Source organism: Nycticebus coucang, chromosome 2, assembly GCF_027406575.1.
Source record: "Nycticebus coucang isolate mNycCou1 chromosome 2, mNycCou1.pri, whole genome shotgun sequence".
NCBI lineage: Eukaryota > Metazoa > Chordata > Mammalia > Primates > Lorisidae > Nycticebus > Nycticebus coucang.
Genome location: NC_069781.1, coordinates 80,327,483 through 80,347,670, shown reverse-complemented (window position 1 = coordinate 80,347,670; position 20,188 = coordinate 80,327,483). Strand labels below are relative to the sequence as shown.

Genomic DNA, 20,188 nt, shown 5'->3' with positions numbered 1-20,188 from the left:
AGGAAGAGCCTTTATCTCGGTGTTAGCATCCCTGGGTTTTAGTTCTGATGCTTCCTTCACTGCCTGGGTAGGTAGATGCTTAACCTTTCTGCTTATTGAAGGCATTTGGACTGGAGGTATAATTTTCAAATTTTGTGTCCATAGTGATTATATGGAAATGGCTAAAGCAGGATTCCAGGTCTCCTCTTGCAACCAGAACAGTTCTGATTTTATCTGTTTATTATTGGGGGTCATTTGTAAGATTTTATTCAAATGAAACATCCTAATGAAGGCTTTAAAAAAGTTAGAACGTCAGTGAAGAGGACTCTAGTCCCTATAGGCTCAGTCTCTGATTTCTAAACCTTTAGTATTTTATCACCAATAGAACTCATTTTTGTAGCACTCTAAATGAGGTGAAGGGCATGATAGTGGTAGTTGTACTGTGAACCAGCCTTGTGATCTATGAATGTGCCATTGCGCTGTGAATCCAAATTGAAGCTTTGGCTCTTTGTGCCCTGTTTCTGCCCTGAAATGAGCAAAAGAAATCCATCCCAGCATTCACTTCTTTGAGAAATTCCTCTGAAACAGTTCTTTACTACATCAAACAACCCCCAGTCATTCTTCCTGGTTTCTTTCCTTAGTGTGCCTCCATGTGCACAAATTCTGTTCATCATTTTAAGCTCACCTCAGGTCTCACTTCTGGGGAGAGTCCTGGTCTAAGACTATGTCCTCTGCTGTTTTTGTAGATCTTCTTCCCCTTCCCACATAAAGCAGTACCTTTAGAAGTGCTTAATATTTCCAGAGACTAATTTTCAATAAGAACCATAGTTTCCTAGAGAATTTTAATTGCCAGTTTAGTAGCCATTACCCAGGGCCTACTCATACCAGAAGCTGTTCTGAGTACTTTGGGGGAAAAAAGATGAATAATGCATGGTTCTTGTATTCAAGTAGCTTGCACTTGAGTGACAGTCTCTTTGCGGGTGGGAGCTATGGAGAAGAGTGTTGCCAAAGGTATTGCATGTTGATTTCCTTGAATTTCTCTCTAAGTTGTTTGCTTAACATTCTGCCGTGATAGGTTAATAGCACTTTTCCCTATTTAGAGCATGGAAAAGGAGTCTGATTTGAAAATTTAATGAGCAATGGTTTCTATTTTCTGTGTGTGATTGTTAAACTTAGTCTTCTGACATATATTTCTTAATTAGAATGCTGTGCCTAAGTTTATGGCGTAAACTTTAAGACATAAGTTAGGCATAAACTTAAGGGTATTTATCTGTTGTTAAGTCTCTCTTTGATTCTCCATTCTGTCATTATGTCTTAGGTTTCAGTAACACTGGGGTAAAAAGTAACAACATATGAATCCATCAAGTTATTTTTTACCCAATGAAGCTGTATTGTTTGTGGCCTGGTACACTGAAATGTATAACTGAGCCAATGCATAACTGACTTTAGCAGGGAGATAAAATGATTATGTTAAAGAGAAGGAACTATAAGAATTTTGGAATATGAAAAGCTTCAGGTACCTAACTCAACCCATCTTACTGTGGCCTTCCAGTTCCCTGTTTCTTGTCCTCTGGGACAACATACTAGGGCTTTGCTGTGTTTTCCCCACTCATGTAGATTTAGTCTTAATAGGTCCAGCAGACCCATGCAGAAGATGAAATGGTTACGCTCACTCATGAATAGCTGGCATCTAAACTTTGAATTCTGATGCAGCTAGCTTTTGATTTTATTGTAACACAGTTTTAGAACCTTTTATTCTCGCAGCACACTTGAACCTATAGTTAAACTTCTGCAGCACATTTAAATTGATTTTTTAAAAAAGTAAAGAATAAAGTTACTGTGCTTTGAACTTTTACCGAAAATAATTCATGATCTTTAAAAATTTTTGCTGTCCTCTCATGGCACACCAGTGCACTGTGGCACACCAGTTGAAAATCACTGTTCTAGGCTGGGCATCCATAGCACAGTGGTTATGGCGCTAGCCACCTGCACCGAGGGTGGCAGGTGCAAACCCAGCCTGGGCCAGCTACACAACTGCAACAAAAAAATAGCTGGGTGTTGTGGCAGGTGCTTATAGTCCCAGCTACTTGGGAGGCTGAGGCAAGAGAATCTCTTAAGCCCAAGAGTTTGAGGTTGCGGTGAGCTGTGATGCCACGGCACTCTACCAAGGATGACATGATAAGACTCTGTCTCAAAAGAAAGAAAATCATCGTTCTAACCTACATACCCTCATGGAAGCAGTTTTCAATTTCACTTTTGGGAAGAGAGTGGGGAGAGCATAATTGAGTGCATAGGTTGCTGTGGTGTCACATACTACTCAGGTTGTATATGTTAATCAATAAAAAGAAGGAAGTGACCTTCTAGTTTGGCAAAAGATACCTGAAAGTGCTGACTAATATAAGAATATTCTGCCAGATTTATGAACTGAAGCAGTTAGAAGACAAATATTAGGGAAAAAAGTTATTTCATGAAAATACTATACCTCGAAACCACTGACTTGTGGACATTGATTTTATATCCTGAGACATTACTGTATTTTTTGAAGACTTCCGGTAGTCTTGTGGTTGCGTCTTTGGGATTCTCTAAGTATAAGATCATGTCATCAGCAAAGAGGGAGAGTTTGACCTCCTCTGCTCCCATTTGGATTCCCTTTATTTCCTTGTCTTGCCTAATTGTATTGGCTAGAACTTCCAGCACTATGTTGAATAGTAAAGGTGACAGGACAACCTTGTCTGGTTCCAGTTCTAAGAGGAAAAGCTTTCAGTTTTACTCCATTCAGTAAAATATTAGCTGTGGGTTTGTCATAGATAGCTTCAATCAGTTTTAGAAATGTGCCACCTATGCCTATACTCTTCAGTGTTCTAATTAGAAAAGGATGCTGGATTTTATCAAATGCTTTTTCTGCATCTCTTGAGAGGATCATGTGATCTTTATTTTTGCCTCTGTTAATATGGTGGATAACGTTTATGGACTTGCGTATGTTATACCAGCTTTGCATCCCTGGGATGAAATCTACTTGATCATGATGTATGACTTTTTTGATGATAAGCTGTAATCTATTGGCTAGGATTTTGTTGAGAATTTCTGCATCTATATTCATGAGTGAAATTGGTTGAAATTCTCCTCTTTAGTTGGATCTTTCCTGGTTTTGGTATCAGGGTGATGTTTGCTTCATAGAACGTGTTGGGGAAGATTCCTTCCTCCTCAATTTTTTGGAATAATTTCTGCAGTACGGGAATAAGCTCTTCCTTGAAGGTTTGGTAGAATTGTGGTGTGAAGCCATCTGGACCAGGGCATTGTTTTTTGTTGGAAGATTTTTTTATTGTTTCTTTAATCTCAGTGCTTGAAATTGGTCTGTTCAGGAGCTCTATTTCTTCCTGGCTAAGTCTAGGCAGAGGGTGTGATTCCAAATATTGATCCATTTCCTTCACATTGTCAAATTTCTGGGCATAGAGTTTCTGGTAGTATTCAGAGATGATCTCTTGTATCTCTATGGCATCAGTTGTTATTTCCCCTTTATCATTTCTGACTGAGGTTACTAGAGATTTTACTTTTCTATTTCTAATTAGTCTGGCCAAAGGTTTATCTATTTTATTTATTTTTTTCAAAAAAACAACTCCTCATTTCATTGATTTTTCTGACTCATTCTTTTGTTTTCAATTTCATCAATCTCTGATTTGATTTTGGATATTTCTTTTCTTCTGCTGGGTTTAGGCTTAGATTGTTCTTCTTTTTCCAATTCCATCAGATGGCTTGTGAGTTTGTTTATGCGCTGTCTTTCTGTTTTTCGAATGTAGGCATCCAAAGCGATAAATTTTCCTCTCAAAACTGCTTTTGCAGTATCCTACAGGTTTTGGTAGCTTGTGTCTTCATTGTTGTTACGCTCAAGGAACTTAATGATTTCCTGTTTTATTTCTTCCTGCACCCATCTGTCGTTCAACAGAAGGTTGTTTAATTTCCATGCCTTTGTGTGGGGTTGAATGTTTTTGTTAGAGTTGAGTTCCACCTTTAGTGCCTTATGGTCTGAGAAGATACAAGGTAAAATTTCAATTCTTTTGATTCTGTTGAGGTTTGTTCTGTGGCCTAGGATATGATCAAGTTTGGAGAATGTTCCATGGGGTGATGAGAAGAATGTACATTCTTTATCTTTGGGATGCAGTGTTCTATATGTGTCTATCAAGCACAGTTGTTCTAGGATCTCATTTAATTCCCTTATATCTTTGTTTAATTTCTGTTTAGAGGATCTGTCCAGCTCTTTAAGAGGAGAGTTGCAGTCCCCTCTTGTTATGGTATTACCGGATATCATATTGCTCAGACTGAGTAAGGTCTGTTTCAAGAATCTGGGAGCATTTAAGTTGGGTGCATAAATATCTAAAATTGAAACGTCTTCTTATTGTATTTTTCCCTTGACCAATATAAAGTGACCATCTTTGTCTTTTTTGACTTGTTGCTTTACATCCACAAGTATCTGAAAATAAGATTGCAACTCCTCTTTTCTTCTGAAATTCCATTTGCCTGAAAAATTGGCTTCCGACCCTTAAGTCGGAGTTGTAATTTGTCTTTTGAAGCCAGGTGTGTTTCCTGAAGACAGAGAATGGATGGCTTGTGTTTTTTAATCCAGTCAATCTATGCCTCTTCAGTGGGGAATTCAAGCCATTAACATTTATTGTGATAATTGATCAGTGTGGTAGTGTTCTATTCCTCTTATTTTGTGAGAGTCCATTGCTTAGTTTTATCTTTTGCATCAGTGTGGAAGTTAGGTTCTGTCCTTTAATTTCTGAGTTCTTTGCTGTTGATCCATTGTGATGGTCAGTGTGTAGAACAGGTTGAAGTATTTCCCGTAGAGCTGGTCTTGTTGTGGTGAATCCTCAATGTTTGTATGTCAGTAAATGATTTGATTTCTCCATCAATTTTGAAGCTCAGCTTAGCAGGATATAGAATTCTGGGCTGAAAATTGTTCTGTTTAAGTAGATTAAAGGAAGATGACCATTGTCTTCTTGCTTGGAAAGTTTTATTAGAGAAATCTGCAGTCACCTTGATGGATTTCCCCCTATAGGTCAACTGGCGCTTACTCCTGGCAGCTTGCAGAATCTTTTCTTTTGTCTTGACTTTGATAGGTTCATCACAATGTGTCTTGGAGAAGCTCGGTTAGATTTGAGGCGACCTGGGTTCCGATATCCCTCTGAAAGGAGTGTATCAGAATCTTTGGTGATATGTGGGGAATTGTCATTTATAATATTCTCTAGTATGGCTTCCATTCCCATGAGGCATTCTTCTTCCCCTTCTGGGATTCCTATAACTTGTATAAAGTCCTATAATTCTGACAGTGAACATTCTGCTTTCTCTCTCTTCTTTTCTGCCTCTTTATCTGAGTTATCTCAAGAACTTTGTCCTCTACCTCCAAAATTCTTTCTTCAGCTTGGCCTAACCTTTTGCTGATACTTTCTATTGCATCTTTAAGTTCCCTAATTGACTGCTTCAGTTCCTTCAGCTCCGCTATATCCTTTCTGTATTCTTCATATTTTTCATCTCTTATTTGATTCTGTTTTTGGATTTCCTTTTGGTTATTTTCCACTTTATCAGCAGTTTCCTTCATTGTTTCCGTCATTTCCTTCATTGTTTTCATCATGTGTATTCTAAATTCCCTTTTTTTCATGTCTAACATTTCTTTATAGATGGAATCCTCTGCAGTAGCTACCTCACAGTCCCTTGGAGGGGTTGCTCTGGACTGGTTCTTCATGTTGCCAGGAGTTTTCTGCTGATGCTTCCTCATGAGTGATTTCTTTTATCTGTTTCCTTGCCCTAATTTTCCTTTCACTTCCTCTTGCTCTTTAAGTTGCCGTGCCTGTGGACTACGGTTTCGATGAGTCTTTGGGTACAGGACCAGAAGGATGAGAAGGTTGAAGAGCAAGAAGGGATAAAAGAAAGAAAGAATAGAAAAAAGCAAAAGGAGATGGGGTGGGTAAAAGAGAATGTTGACCAAAAAAGAGAGGCACAGAAAGAGGGAGACAGAGCAATATAGGTGTACAGTAGGGTACTTTGACACAACCTTAAAAAAACCCCAACCTCTGGGGGTGCCTGGTTGGGTGGTTCCCTCGAGGTCAGCAGCTCTTTGCTGGCCTGATTGGACACAGTACCCCACCTCCACCAAGTAGAGAGGAAAGACAAAAATGCTATAAATCAAAGCAAACAGAAAACTTTACAGGATAAAATTGGGGGAAAAACCAAATAACAGGGACAGAAACACTAGCAAAAATGAAGTTCTAATTATTGAAAAAGGCAACAATGGGAAATTGTATTTAAACTAGAAAAATGGATAAAGAAAAGAAAGAAAAAAAGAAAAATATCTGTAGGGAAAAGGTTGAATTTAGAAAACAAAACAACAAAAGCAATAACAACAAAAAAACAAAAACAAAGCTATATATATATATATATATATATATATCTGTATGTATGTATCTTGTTTAATATTGTCTGGGCAACAGGTGATCTTCTGGGGTATGAAACGTTAATCACAATGTTGATACAGCTGGAGATCTCTGCTGATTTCTCAAACCCCGCAGGGTGGAGACCCTAAATCTCTCCTCAGCCCTCTTAAAAGGTACTTTAAACTTCTAAACTTCGCTAAGCAGAAGCTTTCCCAGGAAAGCGCTTGTCACTGGGACCACTGTTGAAGTGGCTGTCCACTTACCCAGTGTGCCAAAACTGGTCTCACTCTGCCCTTGTGGGTTAAGGCTGTAAGGTGACTCAGTCCCTGCCTTTAGGCTGCTCAGTCACTAGATTACTAGCTCTCGCCCAAAACTTGCTCTGTGACCCAATGGCTCCGCACACCCCACAGCCAAACACTGTTAGCTCCGCCTGGCTCGGCGGTTCATTTTGGGGCTCTAGACAATGTCCAAAGTTCTCCGAACTCCTGCCCAAGCTCTCCCAAGGTAGTTCAACTGAATACCAAGTCCAAAAACACCAGAACAGCTCACAGGAAGGGCCTTTCTAGTTTGCAGTCTCACTGCTACTGTACTTACAGCTGCCAGCGAGATTAGACCGAACAAACTCACGGAACCACTTGCCAGTTTTCCACTGCTTTTGTCCTCCTCTTGGAGTCCAGAAGTCTCTCGCTGACTCCTTTGTCCTCAAAGGGATGATTGTAGGCAGATACAACCAGCCAGAGATGCCTGGAGTCTTGTCTCCCCAGAATCATGGTGCCCAGTTGCAAGGAAGCTGTTACTCAGCCACCATCTTGCTCCGGTCTCCAAGACAAGAGTTTTTTTTGTTTTTTGTTTTTGTAGAGACAGAGTCTCACTGTACCGCCCTCGGGTAGAGTGCCATGGCGTCACACGGCTCACAGCAACCTCTAACTCTTGGGCTTACGCGATTCTCTTGCCTCAGCCTCCCAAGCAGCTGGGACTACAGGCGCCTGCCACAACGCCCAGCTATTTTTTGTTACAGTTTGGCTGGGGCCTGGTTTGAACCCGCCACCCTCGTCATATGGGACCGGCGCCCTACTTACTGAGCCACAGGCGCCGCCCCCGACAAGAGTTTTTTTAAATCACAGTGAGTTATCACATGTCTATATTAGCACCATATCTTAAATATTGGGAGAAAGCTGTTGTCTCAAAGCAGGAGAAGGCCGAACTGAAATGGGCCATGACTGCTAATTTCTGGTGAATCAATCTCTGAAAGAGCAGGATACAGTTTACCCAACGGTTGTAAAGATACGTGAGCCGTTTGTTTTATATTCAGTTTCAGAGGTTGCAGATTCTCAGCCCCCAGGCTGAATGAATCCTGTCTACAGATACATTTTGTTAAGGCTTGTATAATGTTTTAAAAATAGTTTTTAATTAGTTGAATGCATGCTTAAAGTCAGGATGAAAATCTGGAAGTCTGTCTTTACTTGAGAAGTCAGGCAGCCTAGGTGCACAGCTTTCTGGATGGTAGCAATTTGCCAGGGCTTACAGGCTCTACTTTTCTCAACTGGGCAAGTCTCTTCCAATTTATCACAGTCTTTTCACAGCCTTTAGACACTGAGGTAAGGTGTCAATTCGGACTTCTCATCAGATTTGCTTTGCTGCTTTTTTGACATTCATTTGAACCCATTTGATACATACTCCCAGCCACAAGCTGTATTATTTCATGCTTTGACTTTGCTGTGCACTACTGCCTGACTTCCATGCCCCTGCTGAGGCCAGGTTCATGTCTTACATCGTCACTCTTGGTGTGTTTACCAGCGCACACAAACACTGTGAGGACTTTGTGACTGCTTCAGAAAGCAGTAATTACTCTCTGTGCTCTTGTGGGAGTAGTTTATTCAGACTGCATGATAGTAACACATCATACTATATCATAGTCGATAATTTAAAAAACTTTTTCCTGGCTTGATTGTGAGTTTGTTAGGAACAGGGATTATATCTCATCTTTTCTTTGTTTGCTTAGCATCCTTACATGTTCAATAAACATTTGTCAGGTGAGTAACAAAAGTTTGATAAGCAAGAGTTTCTAGCTTGGTGTAGGTATTGAATCAGTGACTGTGTACTGTAATGAGTAAGGCCTGTCTGGTGTTCACCATGTCTCTGGGAGAGACTGGTCGAACACAGTGACCATTACCAGGTGCCTGCTGGCCTTGGGCTCTTTCTAGAATGCTGTGTGGCAATGAAAACGTATTGATTTTTTTTTTTCTGACTTCTATAGCATCCTTTTATCCTCTCCTTGTTGTAGTTGGTATTTAGCTAATTTCCTACATATAATGTGCCCTGATTCATTTTCTTCTTTTAATGTGATGATGGGTTAATCATATGTTGACATGTGTGTAACAAAGGAGCATTTATTTGCCAGTATATACTCCGTTGTTTGGAGAGAGATTTGTTTAATTTCAAAAGACTACAGGGATTATGCATATCTTTTGGGTGAAGCTACAGGGGAAGTGGTATATAATTGAAGAAATGTAGAGAGTAAAATAGTTACACTGAGCTATTGAGTGTTCATGTTTATTTTAGGTCTTTAGATTTAGTAGTTTGTCAAAGTTTTAAGTGTCACTAGGCCCCACTGATGGTTAAGAGGCATCCATTCCGAGTATCATTTGTGGAATTGGGCTAGGAGATACAGGCTTTATAACTGGAATTACCATTCAGTGCTTCTGTGTGTCAGATACTGTCTAACACTTCAGGGGTTTTAATCATCTGATATCCCTATGATAGCTTCATTTTATATGTGAAGAAGACACTAAGGCACAGAGAAATTAATTGATTTTTCCCAAGAACTCCCAGTAAATGGTGGAGCTGCCCTCTAAACTCAGCAACTACTTTTGTCCTTCTAAGAGAAACCTGCCAGTAAAGGAAGCTCTGTTTGTTTGGGTTTTTTTTAGACACAGTCTCACTTTATCACCCTTGCCCTCCGTAGAGTGCTATGGCATCATACCTCACAGCAACCTCAAAGTCTTGGGCTCAAGTGATTCTCTTGCCTGAGCCTCCTGAGTAGCTGGGACTACAGACTCCCGCTGGGCTATTTTTGGAGACAGGTCTCACTCTTGCTCAGGTGAGCTCAAGCAATCCAGCCGCTCAGCCTTCCTCTTTCTTCACACATACACAGAATGAAAAGGGAGACTTAAGTGTTTTTGTTATCTGTGGCACAGAAGTCTTAAACTTAGCTTTACTCATGGCTGCAGGGAGGATCATTGTGTTACAAGTACAAACAAACAGCAATTGCCATTGATCACACATTTTCTTTTAATGTGGAAAGAGAGAGTCCAAGTGGTATAATGGCTTTTTGAAAAATTGTAGATATCAAAAGAACTTATAGACGCTTTCCCATCATGAATATACTTTCCACATTCCAACCACTTGACTACTAACTGGGTTTTTCTTTTTGTTATTGCTGCTTATTTTACAAATTTAGAAATTCAGATGGTTTTAGTGTAGGAACAACTGTGTCATTTCAACTTTCTTGATGTTGAAAATATTTATGTCTTGGTCGTATATTGCAGTGGCTCACAACACTGAAGTTGATGTTTTATCTTCATTTCATAGGTAAGGAGACTGAAGTCCCAAGAGATTAAATTCTGTAGGTTTTAAATGGAGGAGCTAGTATTCAAAGCTGGCTGTTGTGGTTTTAAGACATGCATATCCCCTTATGACTCCTTGGATCTGCTTTTGGGCAGGGACCATATCTTACTCACCTTCACCCAGATCAGTACCTGGCTTGTTATAGATGCCCACAAAACTTGTCAAGTGGGTAAATAATTTGAAGATGTTTTAGGGAGGACCTGCTTCCAAGGAATTTATGGTGTGAATAAGAGGATAATATTTACATAAGTAAGATACACATAAAGATTATGTAAAGTCAGATGAAAGATTTTTTTTTTATAGGTTAGTAGGTCAGGAAAGCCTTTATGGAGAAAGGTATTTAAGAGCGCCTGATAAATTAAAAATATATATGTATTTTTTTAAATATTTGGAGATGGGAAGATATTTCTGGCAGAAAGGATACCAAGCGGGTAAATCCTGAGTTATGTTCAGAGAAAAGAAGGTAATCTGGCAGGAACTATGTTCAGAAGCTGGTGGGGTTCACTTGGGGTAGAACAGAACATGTGAAATAATGTAGGGGTGGCTTGGCTGATAAGAAGTTTGGGAACAGATTCTAGAAGGCCTTGTTTCCTGGTATATGTCACCAGCACCCTGTTCTGTAGTGACACTCTGGTACCCACGATCTCTTTGAGAGTAGACTGTGTGTGAAGTTCCATGCTTCTTTTATCTTTCCATGGAATTTTTCCAATATAGTAAGGCAGTACCTTTACCACTTTTTTTCATTTACGGTTTTCCAAGGGTGTTCCAACAACAGCTAATTGCAGCTGCAATTGTGGGTTCCAAAATGTAGTTGTATGCTTCTACTTCACAGTTATTTCATTTTGCTTTTTTCTGCAACTATTTGTCTACATGTTCTCTCCAACTGGAGGTCAACCGGTCAACCGGCAAAATCAGGTCTTTATTTGTCATTATATCCATTCTCTCAATCCTCAGGGCCCAGTTTCATCTTTGTCCACAAACCTTGGAATATTTGTTAAATGAATAGTGGTGTAGAACATTATACTTAGTTTCCTTGGTAAATATTAAATTAGTGCCAAAAACTGCTGAAAGCAAAAGAATGGAGAGGTTAATTAGATTATTCTTTATATGCGTATTTTGTTTATGCATGTAATGGCTTGTAAAGAGTAGGATGGAGGTAAAAAATAAATGTGTGTTGATCTACCTGCCTTGCTCATGTATTGCATGTTCTGCTGTGCTCAGTAGTAATGAAATAATGAGCTCAAAATTGATGTTTATCTCTCATTAAGATGGTAAGAACAGAATAATTCATTTTGTTGTGAACTAGAATGTTTTAAAATGACTATAGGATGTATTTACATGTGTTTATTCTTAGATTTTAAAAGTTTTTTACTTAAACACTGAAAATGTTACAGTTTATTGTAGACAGACATTTCAATTGCAGTACAACTGATTTGCTTAAAAGCAATCAAGAGGTCGACCATGCCTCACATTAATTGGGTGATTATGGGCAAATTGCTTAAACTCTCCTAAATCTTAGTTTCCCTATCTGTAAAGTAGAATAAATATGTTTTAGGCTATGATTATGAGAATTCATGAAATAATGTAAATAAAGCAGTTAATACCATGCCCTGGTACACGTGGTAATGATTGTCTTTATTATTTTATTTACTTGGCATCTAATATGAGCTTGTTGATGTTTTCTTAATTTAGTGTTATGCGCCTACATTGATAGTCTTAGAATTCTTTTTTCAATTTTAGTAAAACGAAGACAATATGTCTGAATTTTACTGATTTTGTTCTTTTATATACAGACTTAGGAGGTTAATTTGACTATATAAGAATTCTGTCAAGTCCATGATACATAAATAGCAAATGAATATGAATAGCCTGTTCATAAGATGAACTATAAGTAGTAAACAAAAATGAAAAAAATGTTCATATTAGGCTTGATGCCCATAGCACAGTGGTTACGGCGCCCACCCGCACCAAGACTGGTGGATTTGAACCAGGTCCAGGCCAGCTAAACAACAGTGACAACTGCAACAACAACAATAACAAAAATATATCTGGGCATTGTGGCGGCACCTGTAGTCCCAGCTACTTGGGAGGCTGAGGCAAGAGAATCGCTTAAGCCCAAGAATTCGAAGTTGCTGTGAGGGCGACTCAAAGCACTCTACTGAGGGCGACATAGCATAATGAGACTCTGTCTCAAAAAAAAGGTGCATATTGAAAAATGTAAATTAAAATACAAATTAAAATAGAAACAAAGTGTATTGTTTTATCTTCACTCATTTTTTAAGAGTAATAATGTACATCACTGGTAGGGACATAATATACTCTTGTTACTCTTGGCGGTTATAAGTACATATAGTCCATTTAGGGGGCAATTTGAAAATGCTTAGTAGGAGCCATACTGTTTTTATATTGTTTTTGACATACTATTGTATTTCTACTTCAGGAATTATGTCTTAAGAAAATCATCTGTAAGACAAATCTATTCAAAAATGTTTGTAGCAATATTATCTATAACAGTAAAAGGAAATAGCCTAAAAAATAAGATAAATGATAGTATATGAAAGTAAGAGATTATTGTGCAACTGTTGAAAATACATGCTGTAGCAATATAAGAGAATGCATATAAAATAATACTGACTGAAAAAAATTAGAACATAATTGTACATTTATCATGTATCATTACATATGCTATAGCTATATGTAAAGTTGTGCGTAAGAAGAGACAATTTTTGCAGGGGAATGTACATAAATTATGTTGAGTGGGTTAGATGAGTGATTTTTTTTTCTTTTGAAAATTTGCACACATACTTAAGATATTTGTGGAATTAAATGAATAGTAGCATAGAAATTTTGTTTCTTTTCCTTGATAAATATAAAATGATTGCCAAACCCCACTAAGAATGAAGAGGTTAATTAGTTAATTCTTTATAGGCATAGTAAATTGTTTCATTGTCAACTTCCAAAACAGTTATACTTAATTGTAAGGAGGAGAAAGTCTTGAGGCTAATTTTCACTTCCCTGACAGTTTAGAACAGGGTATTATTACAATTAATATTATGTGAAAGATGTTAGTATAATGTGATAAAGAACTTTAAAAGAGAAGCTAAGCTTTAAAGGGTAGAACTGTTTGTTTTTGACTGTTTTTTATGACTTCTCTTTTATTTTAGAATTGATAGATGTCACATGCACATTGCTGCTTCTAAACCCAGATTTTAGCACAGCATGGAATGTGAGGTAAGTGTGACATTTTTATCAGTGATTAGGTGAAGTTCATTCAAACTTCTGAAGATGTATAAGCCCCATGAGTTGTTAACTTTTTGAAAATGAAATATAAACCATATGTCTATGGCATCTAACGCTTGTATCTTCTGCCTATTCTTTATAATATCTCCATGACAATTTAACACGTACACTGGACCCCATTTTGCACATCTCTGTTTGTTCTCTATAAACACTGGACCCCTTTTTGCACATCTCTGTTTGTTCTCTGTAAACTTTCTTGGCTAAAATGTAAATTATGTTGAGTTACAGTATACTGTTTAGTACATGTTTTATTTTTTTTCCCTTTTTTGAGGTGGAGAGTAGCAGGCAGTGGGCATAATTGGTTGGATCATAAGGCATTGGTTACCATGTTTGAGATGCACTACAATGCAGTGCACAGTATGTGGAGTGAAAAGGAATGGAGTCAAGGTTGACTCGGTTTTTTGCCCTGAGCAACTAAAAGGGTAGAGTTGTCATTTACTGCAAAGCTGATGTCTGGAAGAGAAGCAGATTTAGGTAGGGTAAGGAGTGCTGGTGAGAGGTCAAGAATTTGATTTCAAGCATGTTAGGTTTATATATAAGTAGTTGTATGTTAATCTGAAGGAGGGAAAAAGGTCTGGGCCAGATAAAAATTTGGGCTGTATATGGTGTTTAAAACCATGAAACTGTTTGAGATTCCCCAAAAGAGTGGGTGTAGTTAGAGAAGAGAACCAATGTGAAGACTGAGCACTGGGACACTCCAGTTTTCTAAAGCAGCACAGGCCAATACAGTAGCCACTAGGCACATGTAGCTATTGAGCCCTTGAGATGTGCTGCAAGTGAGTTTACACATCCAATTTTGAAGACTTAATATCCCCAGAATGGAATATCTCAGTAATAATTTTATATTGATTACTTGTTTAAATTATAGCATTTTGGATATATTAAAGTAAATAAAATATATCTGTACTGGTTTCTAATATAACTGTTAGAAAATTTAAAATCATATATATGGCTCATATTTGTGACTCACATTATATTTCTGTTGGACAGCACTGTTCTAGCATTTGCAAGATGAGGAAGAATCAGCAAAGGAGACTTTAGGAAGGTACTATGAACTTACAAGTGAGAGTTCTCTTAAAGACCATGAATTTTTTTTTTCCTTTTTCCTCTAGTATCTAACTATAGTGCCTGCCACATAATGAGTATGCAGTTTGCAAACTGGGCACTGAAAACAAATCAAATTCAGTGAAAAAGAAATGAGGGTAATAGGGAAGTGGGAGTACCATTTTTATTCATGATCTCACACTAATCAATAGAGAGGAATTGAAAATCCTTCAGCCAAAAATTCTTACTGGCAAAATGTATAAATGTACACACATATATACACATATGTATCTGTAATGTGTACACATTCATTGTATGTTCTATAAGACAGTTATAGGAAGAAAACCTAGTTTTTTTTTTTTTTTTGGCCGGGGCTGGGTTTGAACCTGCCACCTCCAGCATATGGGACTGGCGCCCTACTCACTGAGCCACAGGCACCTAGTTTTAATAATTCATAGACTTAGTCCTTTTTCATCAGTTAAGCAGCAGTTGACTGTAGGCAAAACTTTTAATTTTTCAAAAGTTTTAGTTTCTTTATCTGTGAAATAAAAGATTTGAACTAGGTGAGTTTTTCATGATTCTTTTGAAAATTATATGTAATTTGGTCTTATGAAAGGAAATTGCTCCATTAATCTAACTTCAGTGATGTTTATAACAGTGATCTTGAAAATTATTCTAGTAAAATAATTAGTAAAGTTTTTTGTTGTTTAGGAAAGGAATCTTGATTTTCAAAAAATTTATCATGGATACGTGTTTCAGTAAATTTTGATTAGTATTAGTAAGATTGATTAACATATGGAAACCTCGAATCCTGGGTACATTTTGAGCAAAAACCAACCAACTTCGGAAGTAAACTGTGCTAACCCTAGAAAGTCTCTTTTGCAAATCAGATACTCACTGTTTTATGTTTAATTCTTGGTGTATTTCTTCTGCAGTTATCCTGGAGGATGTTTAGTGATTCTGACTGTATTTTTCAAACTGCTAAAATATGGTATAATACATCTCTAGTTCAATTTGTGGCTATTACAGTCTTAGGGAAAACAAAAATAGGGGTTATGTTTTTTTTTTGCAGTTTTTGGCTGGGGCTGGGTTTGAACCCTTCACCTCTGGCATAGGAGGCCGGCGCACTACCTCTTTGAGCCACAGGCGCTGCCCTAGGGGCTACGTTTTTGAGCTGATCTCCTTATTTGGTGAATTACTTGATGAAAGAGGTTGACTTAATAATAATGTTTTATTTTTCATCAGTCTATGCACTTAGAATATGCAAACCATCTTTGAGCAACTAGACACCAAACTCCAGTATTTCTTTCATGTCTTTTGCTTTTAGCCTGTTGATTTAATTTGGTAACTGTTTTAAGTATATTTGATGTTAGGTTTGACACTTTGAGTTAGGAAAATGAGCAAGTTACTGAACTCCTCCAAGACATAGTTTTCTCATTTTAACATTGAGATATTAGTTTGAACCATATGATATTGTTCTGTCTAATACTGTAATGGTTTTAGAAATAGATGATTCTTGGACCAGGCCAGGAAGTATACAAGAGGAGCCCAGAGCATCTTGTAGAACCAGAAAGTGCTCAAAAACCAATCTGGTGGGCATATGTCAAAGGGATGCAAGAGCCAATTAAAAAAGCTTCTGGTAGCCAGAGCTGGAATGATTTGAGAAACAAAATAAGTAACATAGTATGAAGTGGATGTCTATAAATCCACACTGGAATGAATGAATGAATGAGAGACAAGAGACAAAAGATGTCTCATTAATTTACCTTCCCCACAAGGAAGTGACACATAGCTCTATATTTCTTAAGAATAGACTGTGCACTTAAGCAGAAAATCATAATGACTTCCCTCCTTCCGAAAAGTAGTGAAAGCAATAACAAAAACAAATAAATGGGACCTGATCAAATTAAGAAACTTCTGCTCAGCCAAGGACATCATCAATGGAGCAAATAGACAACTTACAAAATGGGAGAAGTTACTTGCATGCTGTGTGCATCTGGTAAAGGACTGATAACGAGAATCTACAAAGAACTCAAGCAAATCAGCAAAAAAAAAAAAAAGTGGATAATAGACATGAATAGAAACTTTTCAAATGAAGGTATACCATTGGCCAAAAAATGCATGAAGAAATGCTCAATGTCTGTAATCATCAGGGAAATGCAGTTCAAAACCACAGTGAAGTATTACCTAACTCAAATGCAAATGGGTTCTATTAGATGGTGGCATGGATGTGGGGTAGGGGAAAGAAACTCTTCTGTGTTGGTGGGACTGCAGCCTAGTACAATCTTTATGGAAAGTAGTATTGAGATACCTCAAAGAACTCTAAAAGTAGACCTGCATTTGATCTAGCAGTCCCTCTATTAGGTATTTACCCACAGGAAAACAAGTCATTTTATAAAAAAAAAAGACACTTGTACTGGAATGGGTATAGCAGCACAGTTTACAGTTGCAAAGATGTGGAAACAACCCATGTGCCCACCAGTATGTGAGTGAATCAACAAAATGTGGTAGAGGTGTGCCATGGAGTACTACTCAGCCATAAAAATGGCAATCTGGTATCTTTGATACAACCTGGCTGGAACTGCAGAATATTCTTCTAGGAGAAGTATAGCAAGAATGAAAAAGCAAACACCATGTATACTCAATACTAAATTGGAACTATCCATCAACACTTACGTCCAACATATAGAAGTAAAACTCAACGAAAATTAAGCAGGTAGCAGGGGAGAGAAGGAAATGGGTAAATTCATACCTAGTGGGGACAATTCACTATGTAGATAAAGGCACACTTTGTCTCAGTCTGTACAAAAGCAAAGTATGTAACCAAAATGTGTATACCCTCATAATATTCTGAAATAAACAACCCCCCAAAAAAATCCAAAAGTAATTAAAAAACCTGCCCTCAGCCAGGATAATGTAGATCAATATCAGTTGTGATAAGTCATGTTGATAATATGTGCCCCTGATGTGATGTGATGGATGTGGCACTTTACATCTGTAGTTTCTTCTCTAAAACCCTTATCCCCAGTCTAATGATAACAAAAATATCAGACAAAATACCTGACTGGTACTGTCAACCGTCAAGACCATCAAAAACAAAGTAAATCTGAGGAGCCAAGAGGAGCATAACAACCCAGTGTAATGCATCCTGAAGGGAACCCTAGAATAGAAACAAGACATTTGGTAAAAACTAAAGAATATGCACCAAAACTAGGGTGTACGATTGCCTATCTTTTCAAAGTGATCTTTAAAAAACTTGTTTACAATAATAGCCAACCTTTACAAATAACCAGGTCTGCCCCCTAGGAATGTTTATTAAATTGATACTAAAATTTTGCTCCCTTTTCCATTATTCTGTCAGGTGATCTTCTTAAGCACTTCATATATACCATTGATTGAGATTGTTTCAGGGTAAAATGTCTTCCCAAAATACTACTTGGTTGTTGAAATAAAGAAATTAGGAGAGTATCCATAATTTAAGAAACTTCATAAAGAGTTAAAAGATGATTCCCTCTTTTCTGAAGAAAATTTTGATTGTCTCTTGTGTATGGAAATAAAGATAGGCAATTATAAATAATGAGAGAGGTCTTAAATTTAATAAATAGAAATTAAAGCTTAATACAATGAATTCTTAGCAGTAGGCATTTTTAAACTTAATGTCCGTCACCTGAAGTGCTTGTTTTAAAACACAGACTGCTTTGCCCACCTGAGTTCCTGATTCATTGGGTGTGGGCTGAGGCCTGAGAATATGCATTTCAGATAAGTACCAGATGATGCTGATGTTATGTAAGGCACTACACTTTGAGTAACACTACTCTACAAAGAGTAGTTAAAATTGCATAGAACAATTTGTTACCTCTTTTTACTGCATAGGCATCTTGACTTTATTGTGTAAACAAAGGGTTAATATTATTTTAGGAGAAAAAGTATCTGAAACTTCAAAAGCAATTGGCTGTTACATCAAAAAAAATTTTTTAAAATGACAATTAGGTTTCCTAAACAGTGAAAGGAAAGCAGTCAATAAATTCATTCATGAAAGTGGATGGGTACTACCTGGATACTACCTCAAATTATTTTATAAAGTTACTAATTTAAAAACGATTATAAAATTAAAGTGTTTATGCTCATTATTTAGTATTTTCATTAAAAAAGTTATTTTCCTTATCAAAAGTTTAGAAATAGTACATTGCTTTTAGAAAGAAAATGTATTATGGTATTTAGGAACTAAATCCATCTAAACAGGTGAACTATAATAAAAGTAGTTCTCTGGGGCGGCGCCTGTGGCTCAGTGAGTAGGGCGCTGGCCCCATATACGGAGGGTGGAGGGTGGCAGGTTCAAACCTGACCCTGGCCAAATTGCAACGACGACGACGACAACAACAACAACAACAAATAGCCAGGTGTTGTGGCAAATGCCTGTAGTCCCAGCTACTCGGGAGGCTGAAGCAAGAGAATAGCCTCAGCCCAAGAAGTGGAGGTTGCTGTGATCTGTGATGCCACGGCACTCTACCAAAAGTGACAAAGTGAAACTCTGTCTCTAAAAAAAAATAAAAGCAGTTCTCTAAAATAAATGAATAAGCAGCCCCACCGAGAAAGGACATTTTAAGATGAGCACATATTAGCAAATGATTTGATTTTATTATAAAACAATAGATACACTGATATTAATTGGGAATATAATCAGTAATATCAGCACCTATCAAAAACTCATCTGAGAAGTATAAATTGTATTTACCTGAGAAATAGGTAAAATTCTTATGTGTGACATTCTTTATACAATTGTCCCTCCGTATCCCTGACTTCTACATCTGCGGATTCAACCAACTGCAGATTGAAAATATTTGAAAAAAGTTGCATCAGTAGTAAACAAGTACAGACTTTTTCCTTCCTGTCATTGTTGCCAAACAATACAGTGTAACAACTACAAAGCATTTCTGCATTAGGTATTATAAGAAATCTAGAGATGATTTATATGGGAGGATGTACTTAGGTTATATGCAAATAACTGCACCATTTTATGTCAAACATTCTCTGATTATGTTATCTTCGATAGTCCTGGAACCAATCCTCCACAGTTGCCAAGGGACAATAATTGCATTGAAGCTTTGGTTGGAATCCGAATTTTTTTAAGACAAGAAAAACCTTAACATTCTGCTTATGTTTCAATAAGAAATGGCCAAGTATTTCAAGGGTCTTACGTGTATTTTTGTGGTAATACCTTTTTTGGAAACTTAATCCTAAGTACAAGTACAAAGAAGTCGTAAGCACAAAACTCCCACCCCCCCCAGAATTATTTTAATACAGCAGAAGATGAGAAACAATGTAAATATCTACACCAGGGAAAAGGTAATTAAATTACACCATAACTACTGAATGAAAACTTTGATCGTTTAAAATGTTCATTACGAAGATTAAATAAAGCCATGGGGAAAATCTTAAAATAAATTTAAAAAATTCTTAAAATACAGTGAAAGCAGGCTATAAAATTATCATATATGTTAAAATATGTATGCATATGAGGAAAGATAGAAAGGAAAATTCAAAAGTAAAAGTAATTTTGTTAATGATTTGATGATTTTTTTCCTTATATCTCAATGATACTGTATTTGTATGTGTGGTTTTGTCATGAACTGGGCCACATCAAGTCCTATTTGGGAAACTACAGTAATTCTTTTTTTTTTTTTTTTTTTAGTAATTCTTGACTGGTATTGGATCTGCCCTACAGAATACTTCTGTCAATTGTCACAACTTTTGGAGATGAGATAGACCAGAAAATTCTGTTGTCCTCTCCCATATAGCTAACTGAAATT

At 37.2% G+C, this 20,188-nt stretch overlaps 1 protein-coding gene across 4 annotated transcripts in view; it reads left to right on the top strand.

The window, feature by feature from the left end:
* Positions 1-20,188, top strand: part of PTAR1 (protein prenyltransferase alpha subunit repeat containing 1) — a 73,981-nt gene that overhangs the window by 8,687 nt on the left and 45,106 nt on the right. For all 4 annotated transcript variants that reach the window (XM_053574737.1, XM_053574745.1, XM_053574754.1 and 1 more), the window contains exon 3: positions 13,199-13,265. In XM_053574737.1, the coding sequence (XP_053430712.1) occupies positions 13,199-13,265 (67 nt within the window). The remainder of the gene's footprint in view (positions 1-13,198; positions 13,266-20,188) is intronic.